The sequence below is a fragment of the Dermacentor andersoni genome, chromosome 6, assembly GCF_023375885.2.
Source record: "Dermacentor andersoni chromosome 6, qqDerAnde1_hic_scaffold, whole genome shotgun sequence".
In the NCBI taxonomy this organism is placed as follows: Eukaryota; Metazoa; Arthropoda; class Arachnida; order Ixodida; family Ixodidae; genus Dermacentor; species Dermacentor andersoni.
Window position 1 is genome coordinate 26,187,694 of NC_092819.1, and position 20,192 is coordinate 26,207,885.

The 20,192-nt window shown below is 46.2% G+C and overlaps 2 protein-coding genes across 3 annotated transcripts in view; one reads left to right on the top strand and one right to left on the bottom strand.

The window, feature by feature from the left end:
* Positions 1-20,192, bottom strand: part of cher (filamin A protein cher) — a 129,482-nt gene that overhangs the window by 36,123 nt on the left and 73,167 nt on the right. For both annotated transcript variants that reach the window (XM_050170412.3, XM_050170414.3), the window contains exons 13-19: positions 7,723-7,828; positions 6,080-6,253; positions 5,370-5,506; positions 4,401-4,587; positions 3,488-3,658; positions 2,460-2,740; positions 1,163-1,352 (exon numbers count right to left, since the gene is read on the bottom strand). In XM_050170412.3, the coding sequence (XP_050026369.1) occupies positions 1,163-1,352; positions 2,460-2,740; positions 3,488-3,658; positions 4,401-4,587; positions 5,370-5,506; positions 6,080-6,253; positions 7,723-7,828 (1,246 nt within the window). The remainder of the gene's footprint in view (positions 1-1,162; positions 1,353-2,459; positions 2,741-3,487; positions 3,659-4,400; positions 4,588-5,369; positions 5,507-6,079; positions 6,254-7,722; positions 7,829-20,192) is intronic.
* Positions 1-20,192, top strand: part of LOC126521752 (uncharacterized) — a 136,668-nt gene that overhangs the window by 19,942 nt on the left and 96,534 nt on the right. The gene's annotated exons all lie outside the window — the stretch shown is intronic.

A 20,192-nucleotide genomic window follows, 5' to 3' on the forward strand; every position in this document is an offset into this window, starting at 1 on the left:
AACGTACACGGCAGAAATAATCCACAGCGTTATCTACGTCGCGCACGTTGGAAGTCTGACTGGTGCGTTTTAGAACGTTGGTGTATATTCCAGCGCTTAATCCCGCGTGCAGAGGCCATGAGGCATGATTCTAGAGTTCGGAGGAGTTCACGGCCGTAGAAAAAGCCAGTCTGTATGTTGCGCACAATGGACACCCTTGTCAATTTTTGCTGACAGCAAGCCGCTTTGAGGCCTTGTCGTACTTTTGAGTGTGAGTGCCATATAGCGTTGGCGGTGTGTGTTCTTGTTGCATATTTCGTTTCATATTCAACCTTACGTTAGAAGCAGCACGCCAGGCATGCGGCCAAGCAGCCTCCTCGTTTCCGATGAATAAATTACGTTCTCTGTTCGCACTCGTGAGTGTCGTCGGAGTTAGCAAGACTGCGCGTCATTTGAAACGTCATCCAGTTTTGATGTGTCAGTACAGCGTTGTTATATAATCGACGGGCTATTCGGGACCAAGGAATGTGGTTGAACAGTGTAGCCTACTGCTTTTGAAAGTTCAAGGCGTGTTAGTGTCGACACGGTATGATGCTTGAGTGTTTTTAACTTATTTAGCTAGTAAAATGAAAGTACAAGTACTACTCTATGCTTAAATAGCATGTGGGGGAAGTGATAAGCATTAACTAAGGGAACTTGCCACCTCTAGGTGACTATTCACTGAAGAGGACGTTTTTGGCACTTTCCTAAAAGACATATCAATTGCAAACAAAATACTAAGCGCACACATGAGAAAACCGCAATACTGGCGACAGGTAGCCCACCCCCCACCTCCCTTATTTATTTTTTTTTGCCTGCAGCTGTACGTCATTATTCTAGTGCGAAACTTCAGTGTACGTCCTGTTTTCAATTATCTTTAGCGCAGCTTGTATTCGATTATGAGACTCCTTGCTGTCACGACAAAATGACATGGAGGGAACAGCGGCAAATAGTACATTCCTAAGAGGCCTCCGCGCTGCATCTTTTGTGATGAACGCGTACCAACTGTGCAACTTTCTGCACTTTTGTGTAAACCTTGCTCCTGTTCTCACACTCGCGATAGTCTTTTTTTGTTGTTGTTCGTTCGAAACGCGTACACAGCCCAACTGCAAAAAATGAAGGCGGTTGACCGTGTGATACGCACCGCTGATCTTGCACTTGTCGGCTTGTCCCGTGGGCACGCTGTCGAGGGTGACCGGCGATCCTGGCACTTCCTTGCCCCCGTACTTGACGGACAGCTGGTGCTTTCCCACGTCCGAGAGCACGTACTGGCCGCGGAACGTGCCGTCGTCGTTGTCCACGACGCGTGCCTTGCGCGGCACGTTGTCCGGACCCTGGACCATGTGAGCGCCGACAGGCTAGATAATTAGCTGCGCATCCTTTTCATTGCACGTCCAAATTCTGACACCTTCCGTGAGAACGGCAGCACAGTAGGCTCCCGCGAAGTCGACTTCGGTTAATTCGGCTTTCCGCTTAGTTCGAATGCACTGCACTGTCTCGACGAGAAATCATGCATCGTTATGGAAGGAAAACTTGTGTAGTTAGAATACAAAAAGCATGATTCTTCGGCTAATTCGACCCCCACTGGCCTTGCCGACGCCTTTTCATGCTAACAGTTTTCTAAAAAGTTTAATGACACAAGAAATTCTACTGACGCCGCTAGTGCTTCCCTAGGCGTCGACGATAACGGGCGAAAGCTGTCCTGCAGTGAAAATGACGACTTGCGCTGTGCTCTGGGCGATGTTCTGAAGATTTTTGTCAGCATCGATGGCAGTGTTGAGGTCTTTCGGCCATTGACCGACAGCGATGTGTGCATGTATTGTAATACTGCATTGGAAGCAGTCTGTCGATCACGAGCGACTACTCAAGCAACAAACGATTTTGAATTATTTGATTTGGTGCCGTTTGTTAACTTGATTTCTCGGATAATTTGACCACACCTTGTGGTCCCGACAGGGTCCATTTAACGGCAGTCGACCGTATACAGAAATGTGAAGTTCAGTACGCACTCATTTGGCCTTTAGATTATGTTCTTAGGGCTACATGATTCATGACGTATTAAGCTGCTGTTAGAGCGAATTAAGTGCAATTGACATTGACTTACCGTTCAATGCTTGTCACCATGCCGGTAGCTGGTCGAGATAATACAGTGCCTTCACTTAGTTTGTCTTGCTTTATTGTTGGTTGCTTGATTGATTGGCTAGTTATTGATGTAAAGGGCGAGGTTGCTCGTCTAATCGGTTGTTTCTCTTCACTATTTAAATACAATAAGCGGACATCTAATCGTAGAGCCTATTCATCGTATGTGCGCCGTCGAGAAAACACGTTGGGTTAGAATGACACGCGAAAAGACACCCCAACTTCGTTACGTTTTTCACCCTGCTGGCAATAGAGTAATGCAGTCGCAGGCTTCGCGGCGAACAGACCGAAACGCCACGCACCTTGACGGTTACTTCGGCTTGGGCAACTCCCGCTTCACGAGCGTCGATGGTGAACTCTTGGGGAACGCTGGCGGGCACGGGCTTCCCGTCCAGTCCCACGAGCTTGACGTTCTGTGGCTCGCAGGTCGGCCTCACCTTCATCTTGTGCGGGCTGTTGGGGATGTCCTTGTTGTCGTACGTAATGCGGACATTGCATTCGCTCTTCTCAGGCGGTGGCATGTAGTTCACGTCGTACGTGCCATCCTTGTTGTCCTTCACAGTAGGCTTCTGGGGAACCGGACCTGCACCAAAGAGCGCGTGGCAGATGATCCGGGTGTGACATAGCCTGCATCGCAACTATTCTATTTTTTTGACAGCTTCAGAACACTCATTAGGAGCGTTGTTGTTCGCTGCTGGTCAACTTTACACGGCAAGCAAAATGTAACCGAACTGTCAGATCTGATGAGGCATCACCGTTGAAGCGGCTCTTACATGTGTGAACGCGCATGTGCACAATATTGAGGAATAAGTTGTTGACAAACGTCGTACCGGCCTTGAAGCTTGAGGTTGAAGATGACGAAGTTTTAATGATGTTGATTTGAGGATATTATTGGCGCAAGGGCCCGATATTGTCAAAGAGTTACAAACACAAGGTAATCATCGAAGTCTTATCGGAGAGGTACGTCAGATGCCTTTGGCACAATCTTCCGAACTTGCTTTCCTGATTTGAACTTTCTCGTTTGGTTTCGAGAGAGATGAAGATAGAGGGTGACGGCTTCTACAAGCATGCAAGCCTTACCCTAATCAGGTAAATTACATCTTGCCTAACTATGCCTTATATATTGCTTGATATGGTTGGGATTGTCACATTTGACAGGGCGCCGCGAAATGGCGTCGGCAGGCCCATTTTTTTGTATATTTAGTGCACGGAGCAGTAAATCATACTGATATAAACCTAGGTCAAGTACTTTGGTCAGAGTACAGCCCATAAGCCATTTTACTCTTCCTAGCACATGCCCTGCATTGACGTTTGTCGTATGAACACTTACCTTTCTCCGATGAGACCTCGACAGCCATGGGTGCCTTTCCAACTTTCCGCGCGTCCACAGTGAACTTCTGTGGTACGTTGGCACGGCAGTTTCGCGGTTCCAGGCCTGGGCCGTATGCCACAACCTTGGTAGGGTCTACAGGGGCATCGACGGGCACTTTGAATGGGCTTCCTGCACAGGAAACAGAGTGTTACAGTTAGAATCCGGGGACATATCGGAGCTACCATTTTGGGATCTTCAAGGTTACTGCTCGTTTTATTGGTATCTATGCAGAAAGAAGTTCTAGTAGAGTTTTCGTATCTCGGAGAGTTAAAAGAAATATCGCCCGTTTTCCATGACCGGGACCCTAATTCAGCGCCAAACGAGGTACTCTGCGAGATTGAGCGATCGAAGGCGTCAGTGATAGCAGCACGACTTTTCAAAGCGGAAGTGGTGTCAAATTGTTGATGTGGTTCCGCGGTATTGCAATTTGATCGTTGTGAATAGGTGCGGGTCTTACGTTCGCAAATTTTGATCATGAAGAACATTACGTGACTGCGATTAAGGCTGTGCTTCATATATAGCGTTATGGCGCACTATAGCGCTCTGCCTGAGTACTACAGCTTCAATTCTAGCGACTCACTGGCGAGAAATTTAATTATTCGAAAATATTAACGAAGGTATTGCTGACACCTTGACTATGATCAGGACTGTATCTGATAGTTCGTAAGAGTGTCTAGAAAATGCAGAGTGAAACGCCCTTAAATTTCGCCTATGTGCTTTGGACGATGCTGGGACGCTAAGATGTGCAGAGTGCTACGGAACGTTCTGCCGTATAAGGCCGAATGCGGATAGCTTGTGACATATTCAAAAGATCTCGGTCTCGAGCTTCTATCTTGTGGTACCTCGTGAACTGCGTACGCCGTTAGCTCACCGGGTATGTCCTTTCCGGCGAAGCGCACGGCGATGTCGTAGTCGCCCTGCTCGGTGGGGATGTACTCGACAGTGCAGGTGCCGTCGCGGTTGTCCTTGCAGGTCATCTTGGCTTCCGTCGGTCCCTCGATCGCCAGCCCCAGACCACCGGGGCCCGCGCCACGGGTCTCTACCGTGAAACGGTTTGGCTGCGAGCGTGTGCGGGTTGCATTAAATCGTTTATTCGCCGTCTACAAAAATTTTTTTATCTGGTAAGGACATAAGTGGTAAAAGCTAAACTCTTCCTCTGTCCTATCTGAGCAACAGTAAACCGTCCTAACCAGATGGCAGATGAGTCTGACAAAGAAAAAGGTTGGCATTTTTGGGCGAGACATGGGCCGTGTTTGTACCGACCTGGGCTGAGAAAACACGGCCCATCGCAACTGTGAGATTTTGTGGTGCTGCTTCGTTCGCAGGCACTGAACTGCTTCGACGCTGTAGAAGCTCTGGCGACTGTCGAGAACTCTACCTACAGAAAGATGGTCAGGGTCCGATGACCGCAGGATCGCCACGCGGGTTTATACCAGCTTCTGGCTCAATTACGATTGGGCTCTATTTGGGCTATATATACATTCTCCTGGAAAAGAAAGGCCGAGAAATTGCGCTTATTGAAAACAGGACAGCCGCTGCACATGAATCGGTTGACGTCCTCCCTAATAACTGAACTATATGTGCTTCTTGACGACATAGAGATAATATAGACGCACAATTACAAGCTATATTTTGTTTCATATTTATATCTGTAGGTCTGTCATTGCTCATGTGCGCTTTCCCTCTCGAAAAAAGAAATCCGAAGGCTCTTGGATCCTCAAAATTCTTGAAGGTGAAGCTTGACGCGCAAATCCCATCGCATCTGCCTTTGTTTGCTTATTATTTTTACTTCGTCGCGGACACTGAAATCTTTCGTTTCGTGTGGTTGTTGCCTACTCACTTGGTCAAGGATGCCCTTCTCGAGTCCAGGTCCGTAGGCCTTCACCCTCGAAGGGTCGCAGCCCTTCACGGCCATCGTCTTGAACGGCGATCCGGGAATGGGCACGCCGTCGTAGGTTAGCTCCACTTCGTGAGGACCTGCGCACGGGAGTAAGGGAACAGCAACTGTCAACATTGTCACAAACACGCTAGTGCCTATGTGCATTAACTGCGGTACGTTGGCATGGTGGCACTCAACGGCGCGAAAAATGAACGCTAACGAACATGTAGAACATATAAAAAATTAAATTAAATTCTGGGGTTTTACGTGCCAAAACCACATTCTGATTATGAGGCACGCCGTAGTGGAGGACTCCGGAAATTTCGACGACCTGGGGTTCTTTACCATGCACCTAAATCTAAGTACACGGGTGTTTTCGCATTTCGCCCCCATTGAAATGCGGCCGCCGTGGCCGGGATTCCATCCCACGACCTCGTGCTCAGCAGCCCAACAGTAGAACATATAGGACACAAACAATGTGTATCCCTTATGTTCTGTCATGTTTGCACTTTGTGCTTTTGCAAGTTACTACGCCAGAGATGAATCAACTTCTCCAGATCAGATTGTTTCTACGTTGTCACAGTCATGACAGTTTGTGTCACATATAGCGGCAGGTGGACTCGGGCGTAGAAGTGCTGTGCTGCAACGAAGAGCGCGCTTGAGCGGCGTACCTTCCTCGTGCGGTATGTAGACGGACCGGTAGGTGCCGTCTCCCTTTGGCTGGACGGCGATGGGGATCTTCTTGCCCGATGGCGTGGACAGGGTGCAGGTCACGCGAGCGTCGCTGTTCGGGCTGATGGCCCGCGCGTCGATGAGCACCTGGGCTGGGGCCTCCAGGAACACCGCTGCACCGCGTCGGAAATGGAAAAAAAGAGGCGTGAACAACCCGTCAGATGTAACGGCAGTCTTCGAGTGCAGCGACTTCTCGCGTCAGCTGAAGCTGTGCACCCTAGCGAGCTTGAGACGTCGCGATCCTTGGAACAGCGTTCGCGTTCAGCTACAACACCGTTCAGCTATAGGAACGCGCATTCAGTTAAGGTTGCCATCAGCTACGAATTTGCGTTTGTATTATTGAGCTTCAACTTGCCTTCTCGTTTCTCCTGCCTATAGCCTGTTTTGGGACAAATACGAACGTTGACGCCTGCTGCCTAGTGCACAAGAAAAGGTAGTTTTTCCTCCACAAACGCGAGGGTAATTTAAGGAACAGAGCTGCTATTTCAGCAGCGTATTTGTTAGAGGCTGTATGTTGCACTCGCTTCCAAGCGCGACTGAAAAATAGCGACGCAGGCACCCTTCCGTATAGGTGCTCGTTGTACCCTCCCCACTTAAAAAAATTAGAGCACCGGTTTGAGTTTGACATGTAAACAATGGACGCGTGAAGGTTTGTCGTCACTCCGGAAAGCGAGTACAGGAAGACTGCCGGCGTGAGCGTGCCGAAATATTTTCACAGCGATTATTTACTTAAGAACTGTACCGACATTTGCGCATAATAATGCTCGGCGACCACGTAGAGGAGGCGCCTTCATCATGGACGCGGTAGTGAAATATATGTGTAACTCAATTATCTGCGAGTCTCACTAATACTCCAAATATAGGTGGCTGTATTATGCGAGGCAACTGCTATCAAGAAGTTACCGCTGCTAAAAACGTCATACTTAGGCTAGTATGCATGATAAACATTAATTCGTTGCTTCAGAACACATAAAAAAATCTCAAGAATTTATTTGCATATTTTGTTCGCCTTCTTGGTGGCTGATTAATTAAATGAACGGTGTATCTATGAACCATGCTTGCAAGTTCGTGAGTTTCATAATTTTTTCCCAAATCGCCTAATGTAACGGTAATCGATTTTTCAGCACAGCTCGATTTGAAAGTGCCTTAATATACACGAAAAATGCTTTAACGCTGGTTTCCTTCCTTAATGTTTAATGAAAGGAATAACAGCCATCTACATGATTGTAGCACGAAGCTAGGTTTCACGGAAATTCTTCTTTCCAGAAGATTTTCCGGTGAATTTTTATTCAATTTCGACGATTTCTCTCCGAGGAACCCGTATGGGTTCTTTTGTTACATCATTGTGTTCTCGTGCGGACGACAACCGTTTCCTTCGTGAAAATCTCTCCACTTCCCCGACCTCCATAGAACTGCTTTGCTTCCTTATAACGCTTATGATTCTGAGGCGTGATATTTTTTTATTGGTGTTACAGTTGTGGACGCAGCGCACGAAATGAGTATGTATAGCCAACGCGTCTTAAGACCCATAGCCGTCTGCGGTACACTGTCCAACAAAGAATATGATAGCGTAGTTATGTACTTGGTTCGAGGCCGTCAACCTTGATCTTGGTGGCGTCGAGGTGAGAGGCGACGGCCACCTTGAACGGGCTGCCCAGCACGTCCTTGCCGTTCACGGAGACGTTCACCTGCGGATCCAACGAAACAAGTAAAAATTTAGCTCATATGTAGTATCGGTGAGAGAGAGAGAGAGGAGAGAGAGAGAGATTAACCAGAACAAATGTCCGATTGGCTACCCTGTATCAGTAACCTCTATACAAAAAAGGCAATTCCTGCCATCACGAATTTCCCACACGAAAGTCACACTGAACCGCTTTTTCATCAATTAAACTTAGTTCCTTTAACCAAAATTATACAAAAAACATGCTTATTAAATGATATGAGGCAGCTGTTTCCAGGACCAACATCTCCTTGCCCAGCATTTCTTGTTTGAAAGAAAAACAAGAACAACGCGCTACTCGCCTTATTAAAAAAATGGGATATATATATATATATATATATATATATATATATATATATATATATATATATATATATATATATATAAACGTAGGTATGTTGTATTTGTATGCTCGTAACCAGAACCCACCAAGCAATCGAATTTCCGTTTTATGATTGTCCGCTACATTTCGTTTAAACTAAAATTTCTATTTTCTTCTGTATGCATGTTTTTATTTACTTTGAGTTGCATCTATCTTGCATTGATATTTTGTGTTAATATATACTTGAATGCTTGACATCTAAGATAGTAAGTTTTGTAAGTTTTGTTGCTACGCTTTTCTTTTTGCTATGTTGCTACGGTAAGCAATATTTTAGCTCTGCGTTTATGTTTGCCATGCGTCTCTTCCAAGTTAAAGGGACTGTGGTCCTCGTCAAGCCGTCTTGTGGCTTTTAGTCCACGGCCCTCAGCATCTGTTTCTTCGGATTGCGAAGACACAGAATCAATCAATCAATCAATCAATCAATCAATCAATCAATCAATCAATCAATCAATCAATCAATCAATCAATCAATCAATCAATCAATCAATCAATCAATCAATCAATCAATCAATCAATCAATCAATCAATCAATCAATCAATCAATCAATCAATCAGGAAGAATGCGTAGCTGGCTGTTGACTTGCGTTCCCCGGAGTCATGAAACGGAAATTTTGTCTCTAAACACGAAGAGGAATTCAGGGTAGCACCGATGCACAGGGTACTATAAATCTATTGTTGCGTATTCGTCCCTCAGTTTCTAAATATTGTGCTGAACTATTAACAGCACGCAGGGGACGGACACATTTATGGCCTATGTCGGGACAGTGGTTTCAGATATTGTATGTGACTGTGGAACATTACTTGTTAAACATGGTTTAATTAAAGTGCAGCCAAAGTACTAAAGTGATTTACATTACACGTCAGTAATTAAGTAATAGTATAAGGAATTGCCTCGGGGTGGTAATTTCAAACCTGAGCTTGGAGTTACCTGGTTACTTTCATCGAACATGCCTCTCCGAGACAATTAAGCATACATTATGTAGGCTACGCTAAAATGTTCAGCTCGAACAAAAGGGGTCCCCTTTCTATAATTCGCGGACATCGGTGCGGTTGGGCTCATAACGATTTAAATAAACTATGGCCGAGTCGAAAAAAAAGAACAATTTAAATAATTTCATTGTCGACAGTAACTGCACTTCCGTGCCACTACGTTTAGTGTGCTGTTGTATGCCCCCTCCTGCGGCGCTACACTTGCGGCAGATTTAGGAGTAATTTATTTATTCGCGGACGGTGCTACCGATATGCATGCTCTTTGCGGACGTTTTGCTGCGCCTGAAACGTCACGTGTCACTCCGTAGCTCTGTGACGTCAACAAAGGTGCGTCAAAATTGTGGGAGGCATTCAATTCCCATTTCGTGTGTCGTCTTGTGCCGACTATGACTAAGCTCGGAAAGGTGGCGGAAACCAAAACCGCTAACTATATATACGCGCGCAGGTTACGTTACCGACACTATACGACAGGACGTGTCATCACCGAGCCAAACCGATGGGTGTTTGCGTTGGCTTCTTCTCACGCTCGTTTGGTAAGAGACGTCTTTACTTCCGCCTTACCTATCTAAACAAGGCGGCGGAGAATAATTTTTCGCATTTTCAACCAAATCCTTGAGTAAATTTTTTTGGACGGGAAAGCGGAAACGAAGCTCTATGCGTTACAAAAGTATATAGACTGAAATGTCTTACGATTGCAAAAATTGCGAAGATTGACTGTGAGTGTATCAGACCTTTCTGCATCAGATACAGAAGATCTATCTTTTTAAAAACACTGACATCGTGGAAGTGACCAGGCACCTCATATAGCAAGAAAGACGTACGCGCGCGGCGAAGCACATTATTATTATTTTTTCAGCCGTGACACAAAGCACATCTTGAAACAACCTTTCGTTAAAAATTTCGGCCGTATGGTTAGGCGATGCAGCAGAGAGATAACTTCTTCGTGCAGTGGACTCTCTATTAAATTATACTTTATTAACTAGCGCAAGAAGTGGAAACTTAGTTTCATCAACTTCAACTGTGGCTAGATATTTCCTTCACCAACGACTTCCTTTTATTTATTCATACCTCAAATACCCCATTTGGGGTTTTACATGAGGGGTGGGCATATCTACGTCACATTTTCAATGAATGCCTTGAACGATGAATGACTGGAGTGGTGCACCGCTTCAGCTGGTAAGACGATTCTAGTCTTTCGCCGTTTGAGCGAAGAACGAGTTAAGATGAGCGGTGGTACGAGCTGGAGGGGATAAACAGCCTTTGAATGGCTATGACAGGATGAAGTGCGATGCGCAGACGTGATGTTGGTCTGGCGAAGCAGCGAGTGATGAAATTTGTAAAAAGAGACACAATCTTGCTGTTTTGCGGCGGTATTCGAGGCTTGGAAGGTTCAGAGATGACTTTAGTGACCCTAGTGTGGTAAGAGTAGTCAGAGTGAATGAACCTTGCTGCACGATTCTGTATGGATTCCATTGCTGTTGCCACGTTAGATCGGTATGGGTCCCACACTGATCATGCGTATTCCAGTTTGGGTCAAAGAAGTGTTAAATGTGCGAGTAGTTTTACTGAAGTGGGAACAAACGTAGATCACGGCGCATGTAGCATACTACACGATTGGCATCATTGCTAACGCTGCAAATGTATGTGGGTTAACCGAGGTTACTGGACAAGTTAATAGCTAAGCACCTTTAAGAAGTCACAGCACATATTTCAGAACCGGCGATAACGTAATTAGCTGAAATAAATGATCAGCGACGGTGATAAGTAAGTTACAACGTTTTTTTTTTTGACGTTGAGAGACATTAGCCAATTATTACGCCAAGTTTCAATGACGTTAAGGTCGAACTGAAGAGCACGAGAATCAGGGTCGTTAGTAATAGGATGATATATTACGCAATCATCAGCAAATAAACAAATTTCCGAAGAACAACCTTTCGTTAAGTCGTTAATGTATAGTAAGAGTAGTGGCCCCAGGACAGTGCCTTGCGGCACGCCGGAGATAACGGGCGATAAATTTGACGAGCATTGGTTATCGTAAACTAATTGTTGACGGTTAGTCAGAAAGTTGCGTATTCATTGGAGAACACAAGGGTTAAGATTAAGACGCGATAGTTTTAGGGAGAGCCGTTCATGAGGAACCTTGTCGAAAGCCTTTTGGAAATCCAGGAAGAGGGCATCTATGGGTACGTTTTGATCAAGATGTGAGCTGATATCATTACCGAAGAGGGTTAGTTGAGTCTCGCAGGACATGCCTTTCTGGAAACCATGTTGATTAGGATTGAAGAAATTAGCGGTTGTTAGATACTTTACAATATGAGAATAAATTATATGCTCCATTAGTCTGGAACAAACACTGGTGAGGGAAACTGGACGGTAATTGTGGCACAATGACGATGATCCTTTTTTTTCTGTACTGGAATTATCTTACTTATTTTCCAGTCTTGCGGCACCACTCCAGATAATAATGATTGCTGAAAGATATGACACAAAAATACGCTAGATATGTGCGCAGTGCTTTTAAGCATTTTGGAATTGATTCCATCAAATGCCGGCCGAGGATGTTAATTTGAGGGATTCTATTAGCTTGGTGATACCGTATGCCTCAAGTGTTATGTCTGACATGGTTGGATGGTTGAGGTAAGGACAGTCTGGGAGGTCAGTGTTAGGTGCAGAAGTGAACACGGAAGAGAAGACAGAGTTTAGTACTTCAGATACTCTATGGTCAGGAGCACCGCTGTTGTCGTTATCGTTATCATATGCGCCATGTTAGGAAGTGTTGCCGAGTAAAATGTTCGTTTACCTGTTGCGGCCAAATAATCAAACGCCTTTTCATTGGCGTAATATTTTTCCCGAACAGGAGCGGTATCGGAATCTTTGGCTTTGCGAAATAATCTTTTCTTTTTCACTGTTTAGTTGTCTTAATGTGTTGCTGAACCATGGGGACGAAGGTCACTCGGTTAAGTAATAGTTGGTATGCAAGTCTCAGTGAGTTCGATCTATAGAATCGGCGTACTACAGAACCGGACGCGCTGAACCCTCATCGTGGTATACCAGCTGAGATCGTCTTTCATGTGTGGTTAACGTGTTCATTTTATTTCCAGCGAAGGTGAAAACTGTGCGTCATACTTAGAGCGCTGGTGGATCGTGACCTTTTTCCAAGGATTATTCCTGGACAGTTGCCTGCTCTATACATTCTAAGGAAGACACCATGTGCTTTGCGAAACTTGTTCGCTGCGTGTGTCCTATCTTTGAAGCACTGGCAGCGTGCATGTGATTGAACTTGGTTAAAAATTTTTTTTTATCTAGAGCTTAAATGTGTTCTGTGAGGGATTGACCTAGGTAAACGCAATCCTTCACAGACTCTACAGGCTGACTGGCGATCCTGAGCTCTTGTTCCCTTGCCCGGCTATTGATCATTATCTTTGTATTCTGCCGTATTAATCTTCAACTCCACTCTTACACTCTCTCAGTTATGGTCCTCAATAATTTGTTGTAACTCGCCCCCAGTGTTGCTGAATAGGGAAATGTCATCTGAAAACCGAAGGTTGCTAAGATATTCGCCGTTGATCCTCACTTCTAAGTTTTTCCAGTTTGATGGCTTGAATGCTTCTTCCAAGCACGCAGTGAATAGCATTGAAGAGATTGTGTCTCCTTGCCTGACCCCTTTCTTTACAGGTATCTTTCGGCTTTTCTTGTGGAGAATCAAGGTAGCTGTGGAATCCTTGTAGACATTTTCCAAGATATATACGTAAGCCTCCTGTACTTTTTTGTTACATGATGCCTCTATGATTGCTGGCATCTCTATTGAATCAAATGCATTTTCGTAATCTATTGAAGCCATATAGAGAGACTTATTGTACTCTGCGGATTTCTCAATAACCTGATTAATGACATGGATATGATCCATTGTAGAGCATCCCTTCCTGAAACCAGCCTGTTCTCTTGGTTGACTGAAGTCAAGTGCTGACCTTATTCTGTTGGAAATTATCTTGGTGAATATTTTATACAATACTGGAAGTAAGCTAGTGGGTCTACAATTTTTCGATTCTTTAACGTCTCCATTTTTGTGGATTGGTATGATGTTGGCATTTTTCCAGCTCTCTGGGAGCCTTGAAGTAGTGAGAAACGTCGTATGAAGGGCCGCAAGCTTTTCAAGCATGATTGCTCCTCTATGTATCTTCGACTAAGTCGACTGTATACTGACCCCGGGCCGGTTATACTGAATCTGGTCAGAAATAACCTGCTGAATGTATTAAAATGTTTAGCATGAGCTAAATCGGCACGTTAGTGCCATTTACAAATACTGACACTGGCCAAACATGCTGATTCAGCAAAAGAAAGCATTCTTATTTAATTGATTTATATATGTAATTATAAAATGTATATTGTATTTACTCTCTCTTATCTTTCCTTCTCAATCGCTTATCTTTCTCTTTTCCTTATACTCTAGTATACGCCGCCCCGGTTGACGTGGTAGGGGGGGAATTGGATTCGCGAGTAGGCAGGCGCCTACCAGAGTGACAAATACGCTGCTGCAAATAAGGGCGCATAGGGTTCTTTGGTGCATCCGGTCCTGTATCTCTCTTTATATATATATATCTCGAACGAATGCTCGGGAAGGAATGCTTACGCACTGTCTTACAAATCCCACTATAGTTTCTGCACTAATTTTCCGTGTTTCTCATTGCCCCCTATCAGTAGCACGTTTTGAACGGTATTTGCACTCACAGTACAAAACTTCATTCGCTGTCTAACTCGCTGTTTAAGTTTATTAGCTAAATATGCTGTAGCTTGCATTTACAAATGCAATAAGGAATACTTCCGACGTTCGTGGTTTTTCATCTTGTACCGAGATGTGCCTTTCTTTCCGCATACCAACCTCGTAAATATATACGGTTCCATCCTTCTTGTCAAATAACCGCGCAACGTGTTTCTCAAGTGAAAATGTGCGCATAAATAATTTCAACCGATCGATACTTTAATAAGCACGATTTCGGAATAAGACCTTAGCCTGGTCTCCTGACTCCAGCACGGCTGATTGCTGTTGGTATCGAAAATTGTAATCTGTGCTTGAGTTCGCTTATCGTACCACGTCAGACAGCAGCCTGAAAACGGAGACAGGACAAAAAATAATGCCTTGCCAACTACGCTACCACATAAAGGTCTGATTCCTTTGGCAACGAAACTGAAGAGAAACATGCATCTCCACGGGGTTTCTAGTGGAGCATGGCTTGTACCTGACGGCCGTGCGCGAATCGAAGTATTGCTTTGGAGAGAAACGCAAGTTAATCGAACGTAGCTCCCGAAAAGCCTTCAATTAAGCGGACCGCGACAAATACTTCTTAGTTTGAACGAGTGATAGGCGCTAACAGCGCGAAAGCACTCGGGCAGAAAGATACAGCGACCTTGTTCAGCGTCGCTTATCGCGCAAGTCTTAATGTCCCGTTGTTTATCGTCTGTTCCTCGTGTCTTCTGCTTGGCACCGCTTTCGCGGCCCAGCTCTCGGCTATACGCTGGCTGCGCCGTGCAGATAAATGTTACCGGGACGCTCGCTCCTGACGAGGATTCCTGAAGGATATGCAACCGCTCCCTCTCTCTCCCCTCTCCCTCTTCCCGGCTCCCGGTGTGTGCCGATGGCCTTGGCAGCTATCGCCCGACCTGTAGGCGTTGCGGTATATGCCTTCTGTCACGCGGGCCCCGCGCCAAGACCGAGGCATCGCTTCCTCCGCGGCATCCCGCTGCCTATACCGAAAGAGAAGCCAGCTTGCGTCAACTTCTTCATTTTATTTCGTTTTCTGCGCGGTTGACGAGCCTGGCAGGGAAGTCGTCGCGCTCGGCATCTCTCTGCACGCTACAGCGTGGGTCGTTGCTGACCTGCTTGTTTGTGTTATGCCGCGACGCTTGGACTGCGCTCAAGCAGAGAACCGGAGTCATTTAATTTTAGATCCAACAGGCACGGGTAGTATGCGGCGAGGCTTCGGCAGACGGTGAAGTATTGAACGAAACACAACGGCGGGCGGCAGAGCCGCGAGCAAATATGTCCAATGGAGCGAAATGAACGGGAACGTGATTGCTAGAAGAGAACCTGGGACGGTATAGGCATAAGTGCAGTGGTGGAGCAGCTGCACCAATTGCGCCAACCTGCGCCGAGAGCGGTCCTTTGCGCCAAGCCTGCGCCAAAACGGCGTTTTAGTGGAAAATTGCGCTGAGCCTGCGACGAAGCATGTATAAGAGCTAAACCCTCCTTCCGTCGATGCTTCACAGCTAAGAAAACAGAAATCAAAACCAACAGCATGCTATCATCACAATCATAGGAAGCAGAGCCCCGTCCTTATAAAGTTTATCACTATATAGCGAGCAACTCTCTATAGTGAGGAACTCTACGTGCCCGTCGGAGTCGTTCGGTTCAACATTCGCGAATTTTTCTCTGACGGATGTACAATGTAGTGCCACTGCACCGTCTTGCTGGCGCTTTATTTGTGTTTATCGAAAACGCCCCTGTGGTATCGCAGAGTTTGCCGAAGGAGGATGCCACATTTAAGGATTCAAGGTAAGCTTTTTCGATGTTATGGGTGATAGCGAGGCTTTTCAAAGGAGCCGCTGCGACCAGAATCGCACGTGGTGCACAGTTAAGAATGGTGTTTGCCGATGAGGTGGAATGTGGCACACCGCGAGAGGCTGCACTTCGATGGGGGTGCCTCAATGTTCGTTGACGGAAATTTTTTGCGTCGAGCTTGGGTCGCTGCGCTATTTCTATGAAATAGCCTCGCCGACACAAACGCAGAGCTCTATTTGCGTCTTGCGCATGCGTAGTGGCGCTGACGCATTTTTTTTTTTTTTTGCGGCGTCAAAACATTTGCAGCTCCTATTCGAAAACTCCCTAATCTGTATGACATCACATGACATTAGTATATTGCATTGATGATGTCATGTTCAGTGAAGGCGCGTGTACTCGATCGGTCTTGCGGTGAGAAGAGCCTTTGCCCACAAGCCGCGAGTGCCGCACTGTGTTGCATCCTGGGTAAACAAACCCGCGTTTGTTGACGATCTCTCTGTGGTGCTTTCTCTGCGCCTTATCGACGAACCCGGCCGTAGCGTCCTTTGCCTCGCGGTGTGGAGGAGCATCGCATCCTTTCCTGACCGCGCTTGCAGGGTTAGCCTCGTGCAAACCTGTCTCCACAACATATCGATTATATCAGTTGAAATTTGCATGGTATATGGTAAGCACACGTGCGTTGGACCCTGCGGCAAAAGTGCTTGCTGCTGCGCCAAATCGTTTTTCTTTTGCCTGCGCCAGGACCTGCGTCGAAAGATGAAATGCTTGTTCCGCCACTCATAAGTGGATTTGAGAGAGTGAGTTACAGCTGCAGACTGCTTGTGGCTCCGTGGAACAAAAGCGAAGTTTTATTCAGCTGCTTCGCCGACAGCGCTGACAGCGTTCTTTGGCGCAGTTGCTCTTCGCGGAACACACTAGATCACCGCACTAAGCGTGCAGTTCTCAACATTGTCCCATCTCCACAAGACGCTTTCTTCAGCGGAGTGAAGACCAATCTTGAGCATTGCTTACGTAAACATTCGTTCGGTAGTACGGCTGAGGATGCTAGGTCATTGTAGTGAAACCAATGCAGCCTCTTTTAGTTAAGAAATGTGAAAATTGAAATAGTCGACAACAATGCTTTCACGAAAGCATTCCGTTGGCGTTTCTAGGCACCGGAGTATCAAACAGCTGTCTACAGGTGAGCGCGTTTTATTGCGGTAGCAATTATATGGACACTCCAGGCGCATTTCTGCCGTCGCCGTCGGCGTGAGGTTCCGTATAAAGTGCAAAGGCGATAAAATTGTTGCCTCGCGCCGTATTATGTATGTAGGAGCGAAAGCGCAGGAGGATTAGCCGGCGAACGCGGCTCAATCTCGCGTGCGCGAGCGAGGAATGCCGGGCGGAAGCGCGCCCCCTCCTGTCGCGCAACGAGGCTCGGGGGTACGGCGAGGGAAGGGGGATACAGTCTTCTCCGGCGGCTACTGCTGCTGTATCGTAAAATCGATCTGCGACGTGGCCAAAGTGCGCGCCTGCGCGGGCCTCATCTTCAAAGCGATCTATGTTTGCACAGTGCACTTAATGCCGGTAGCTGCGTGTGCGCTGTGCTTTCGACGTTTCGTTGACGCTTAAGCGAGAGATGCACGAAGGTCAATTCGCTCTCTGCTGCTGCCGCGATTCCTCACTCCAGCATTATGATAGCGAGTTTCCGTGGTAATCGAGCGAGATGCTATCATGTTTACCTCTGCGCGCGTGACACCGTACTTGTTAATTGAGTTAGTAAGCGAATGTTTACAAGTTTATAAGGCCGATAGAACTACTATCCTTATTTCGTATAGCTATCTACTAATTTGATATCGTAATCGGTGCTAGCTTCACCTTTCGGCGGAAACTGCGACTTTTTTTTTATTTCACCTAAGTCGAGCGCACTTCCTTTTAACTATTGATGGCCTTCCCGCTTTTGTGTGCTACCTTGATCGACAGCTGAAGGTACAGTGCTCCGCCTGCACTTTTCATTGCACTGCAGTGAAACTTGCCACAGCCGCTACCATTTCAACCATCATTCAGAGTGGTTGTACGATGCCTCCCCCTACATGCTTTTACTTTCCTTTCTATCTATAGTAAAGCTCTGCAAATCGCTAGTAAAAACTGCTTCCCTTTCTCTATTCTCAGTCTAAACAACTTTATCCGCCTCTCCTCGCCATTTTTTTGTTCCTTACACATAGTTTGTCCTCCCCAGACACCTTTCTGGCGATGGGGATGAAAAGTGTCGCTGTGAGGGGATAGTTGGTCAGCTCTGTGCCTCGTTTCATACATAATCAAAATTTCCGGTGACGCCGCATGCAATCCCGGCGGGTACGACGAAATCATAGACAGCCTGTGCCGCTGCCCTCACTTCGACGGTCAACGAGATTCAGTATGCGCTAGTCTCAATCGCTACATGCTATTCTTGGGATCGCGTGGCGCACCCGACGTACTCGCGTGTGCTACAAGTATCCCACACCCTGGTCGAGGTACATTAGTGTGTGCGCAAGGTCACTAAACATCTGCGGAGCTGCCTGGAAGCAAGGGCATTAGGCGACCACCTGTGTATGTCACTGAGCATTCCGCAGCGGGTGTTGTTTGCACACTGACTCTTTCTTCTTTCTTGTCTTTATGCCACCCTTTCTTTCCGTTTCCTCCAGTGTATGGTGGCCAACTGGGCACAACTTAATTTCTCTCTCTCTCCCTTTTGTGTGATTGTTTATGACATCCTATAAGTGCAGCCCTTGAGACTAGCTCATTTATTTTTGACACCGCTGGTGGTAGACCATGACGTTTGGTCAGCGGCCCATATTTCAATATATATTTTTTAAATACATCATTTTTTTATTGAAATGAAGTCGAGATTTATTCGGCTGGTGAGGTGGCGGTTATGCCTGGGGTCAAAGAAAATACAAGAAATTAGAAATCAAAGAAGAAGACTTCACGCAGTACACAGGGCGCACAAGCTCATTTTGACCAGCTGGCTTGAAAATGTTAGCACAGGATGTGCTTAGGTGGTCTGAAGGGCGCATGTTAGCATAAATACGCGCTCCATAACAATACACGTAAATCGCCCAGCCGTTCATACAGGTATACCTGACGAAATAAGGAATGAAATAAATGATGAGAAAAGCGAAAGACGAAGCAAGTGAAAACGTTGAATATGCTACCCCTCTCCTTGTACTGCCTATCACATAGGTTCTAGGCAATGCGAATAACTCACGACACTGGCGTCCTATAAATACACGTCACCAGGAACTTCCTTTTTTGTCATCGTAAAGATCTTCGCTTTTTCTGTGCTGCTCCATAGTGGGGGCGTGTGTGCGTGTGTGCGTGTGTGCGTGTTGTTTGTCGATTGAAAGAAGCGTGGATAGTTGATCGTGGTTATGTTCGTTGTTGGCGCCGTATCTTCAGCCGAAGACACCGAAACCTATGAACACTGAAGGACGAAGAGTGCAAGAATAAGTAACTTTGTAAGCGAGAGCCCTACATCGCCGCTTCTGTAATGGGAATAATAAATATTACTACAGTGATGCAATGCCATTAACTGTTTTGCCTACTTGTAGATGAAATCGGCCTTTCAGATTTCCCCGTTTAAGTCGGAAGCTATTGCCTATCGTCATCAACAGAGAGCACGGCCGTCCCTGAAACGTTTTCAACGGAAGGATTCTCCTATACCATGAATGAAACAGCATCTATACCTTGGTATAATCGTAGATGAGCGCATCAGATGGCGACCTGATGTTAAAGCTGTGCGTATATCATCCCCGTCTTTTCTAAAATATGTGATAGCAATGACATATCGAGGTAACGGCTGTGATCATTTAACGGCTCTAGGAGTGTACCAAGCAACAGTGCTGTCAATAGTACGTTATGCTTTGCCTTTGCATGGCCATTCTTTCACTTCGACTGGTGGCACAGCTGGAGATCATCGAGTGGCTCTTCGAGCAATAATAGACCTTCCATGATTCATTTGCACAATCAAATGCTCTACTTGCCAAGACAACTACCACTGAGGCTACAAGTTGATCAAAGGGTCTTACAACGCATAAGTCGTCTCTGTCGGGCTAACGACGGCAGGAAGCTTTTTGAGCCATTGCTCAGCAGGTCGCAGTCGTAAATGGGGAAACCGACGTCTGCCTTTTTTGAGATTGTTATTTCCGGGGAAGAGGGCGCGCTTGAGCGAAAGCACAACCGTCCTCGAATGCTCAACCACTGAAATGTGCCAGGAGTTTGAAAGAAAACAGCGGTATACCCTGCAGGTCTACGCCAAATGACAGCGTGACACTGAAGATGACACTGATGACATCACGCACATAAACGTTTTACTCAAGTTTACGTAGTCGTCTCTGTTCACCAAGGCAGCACAACTGCTGCGCTTTGTTACGTAGAACCTGAAGC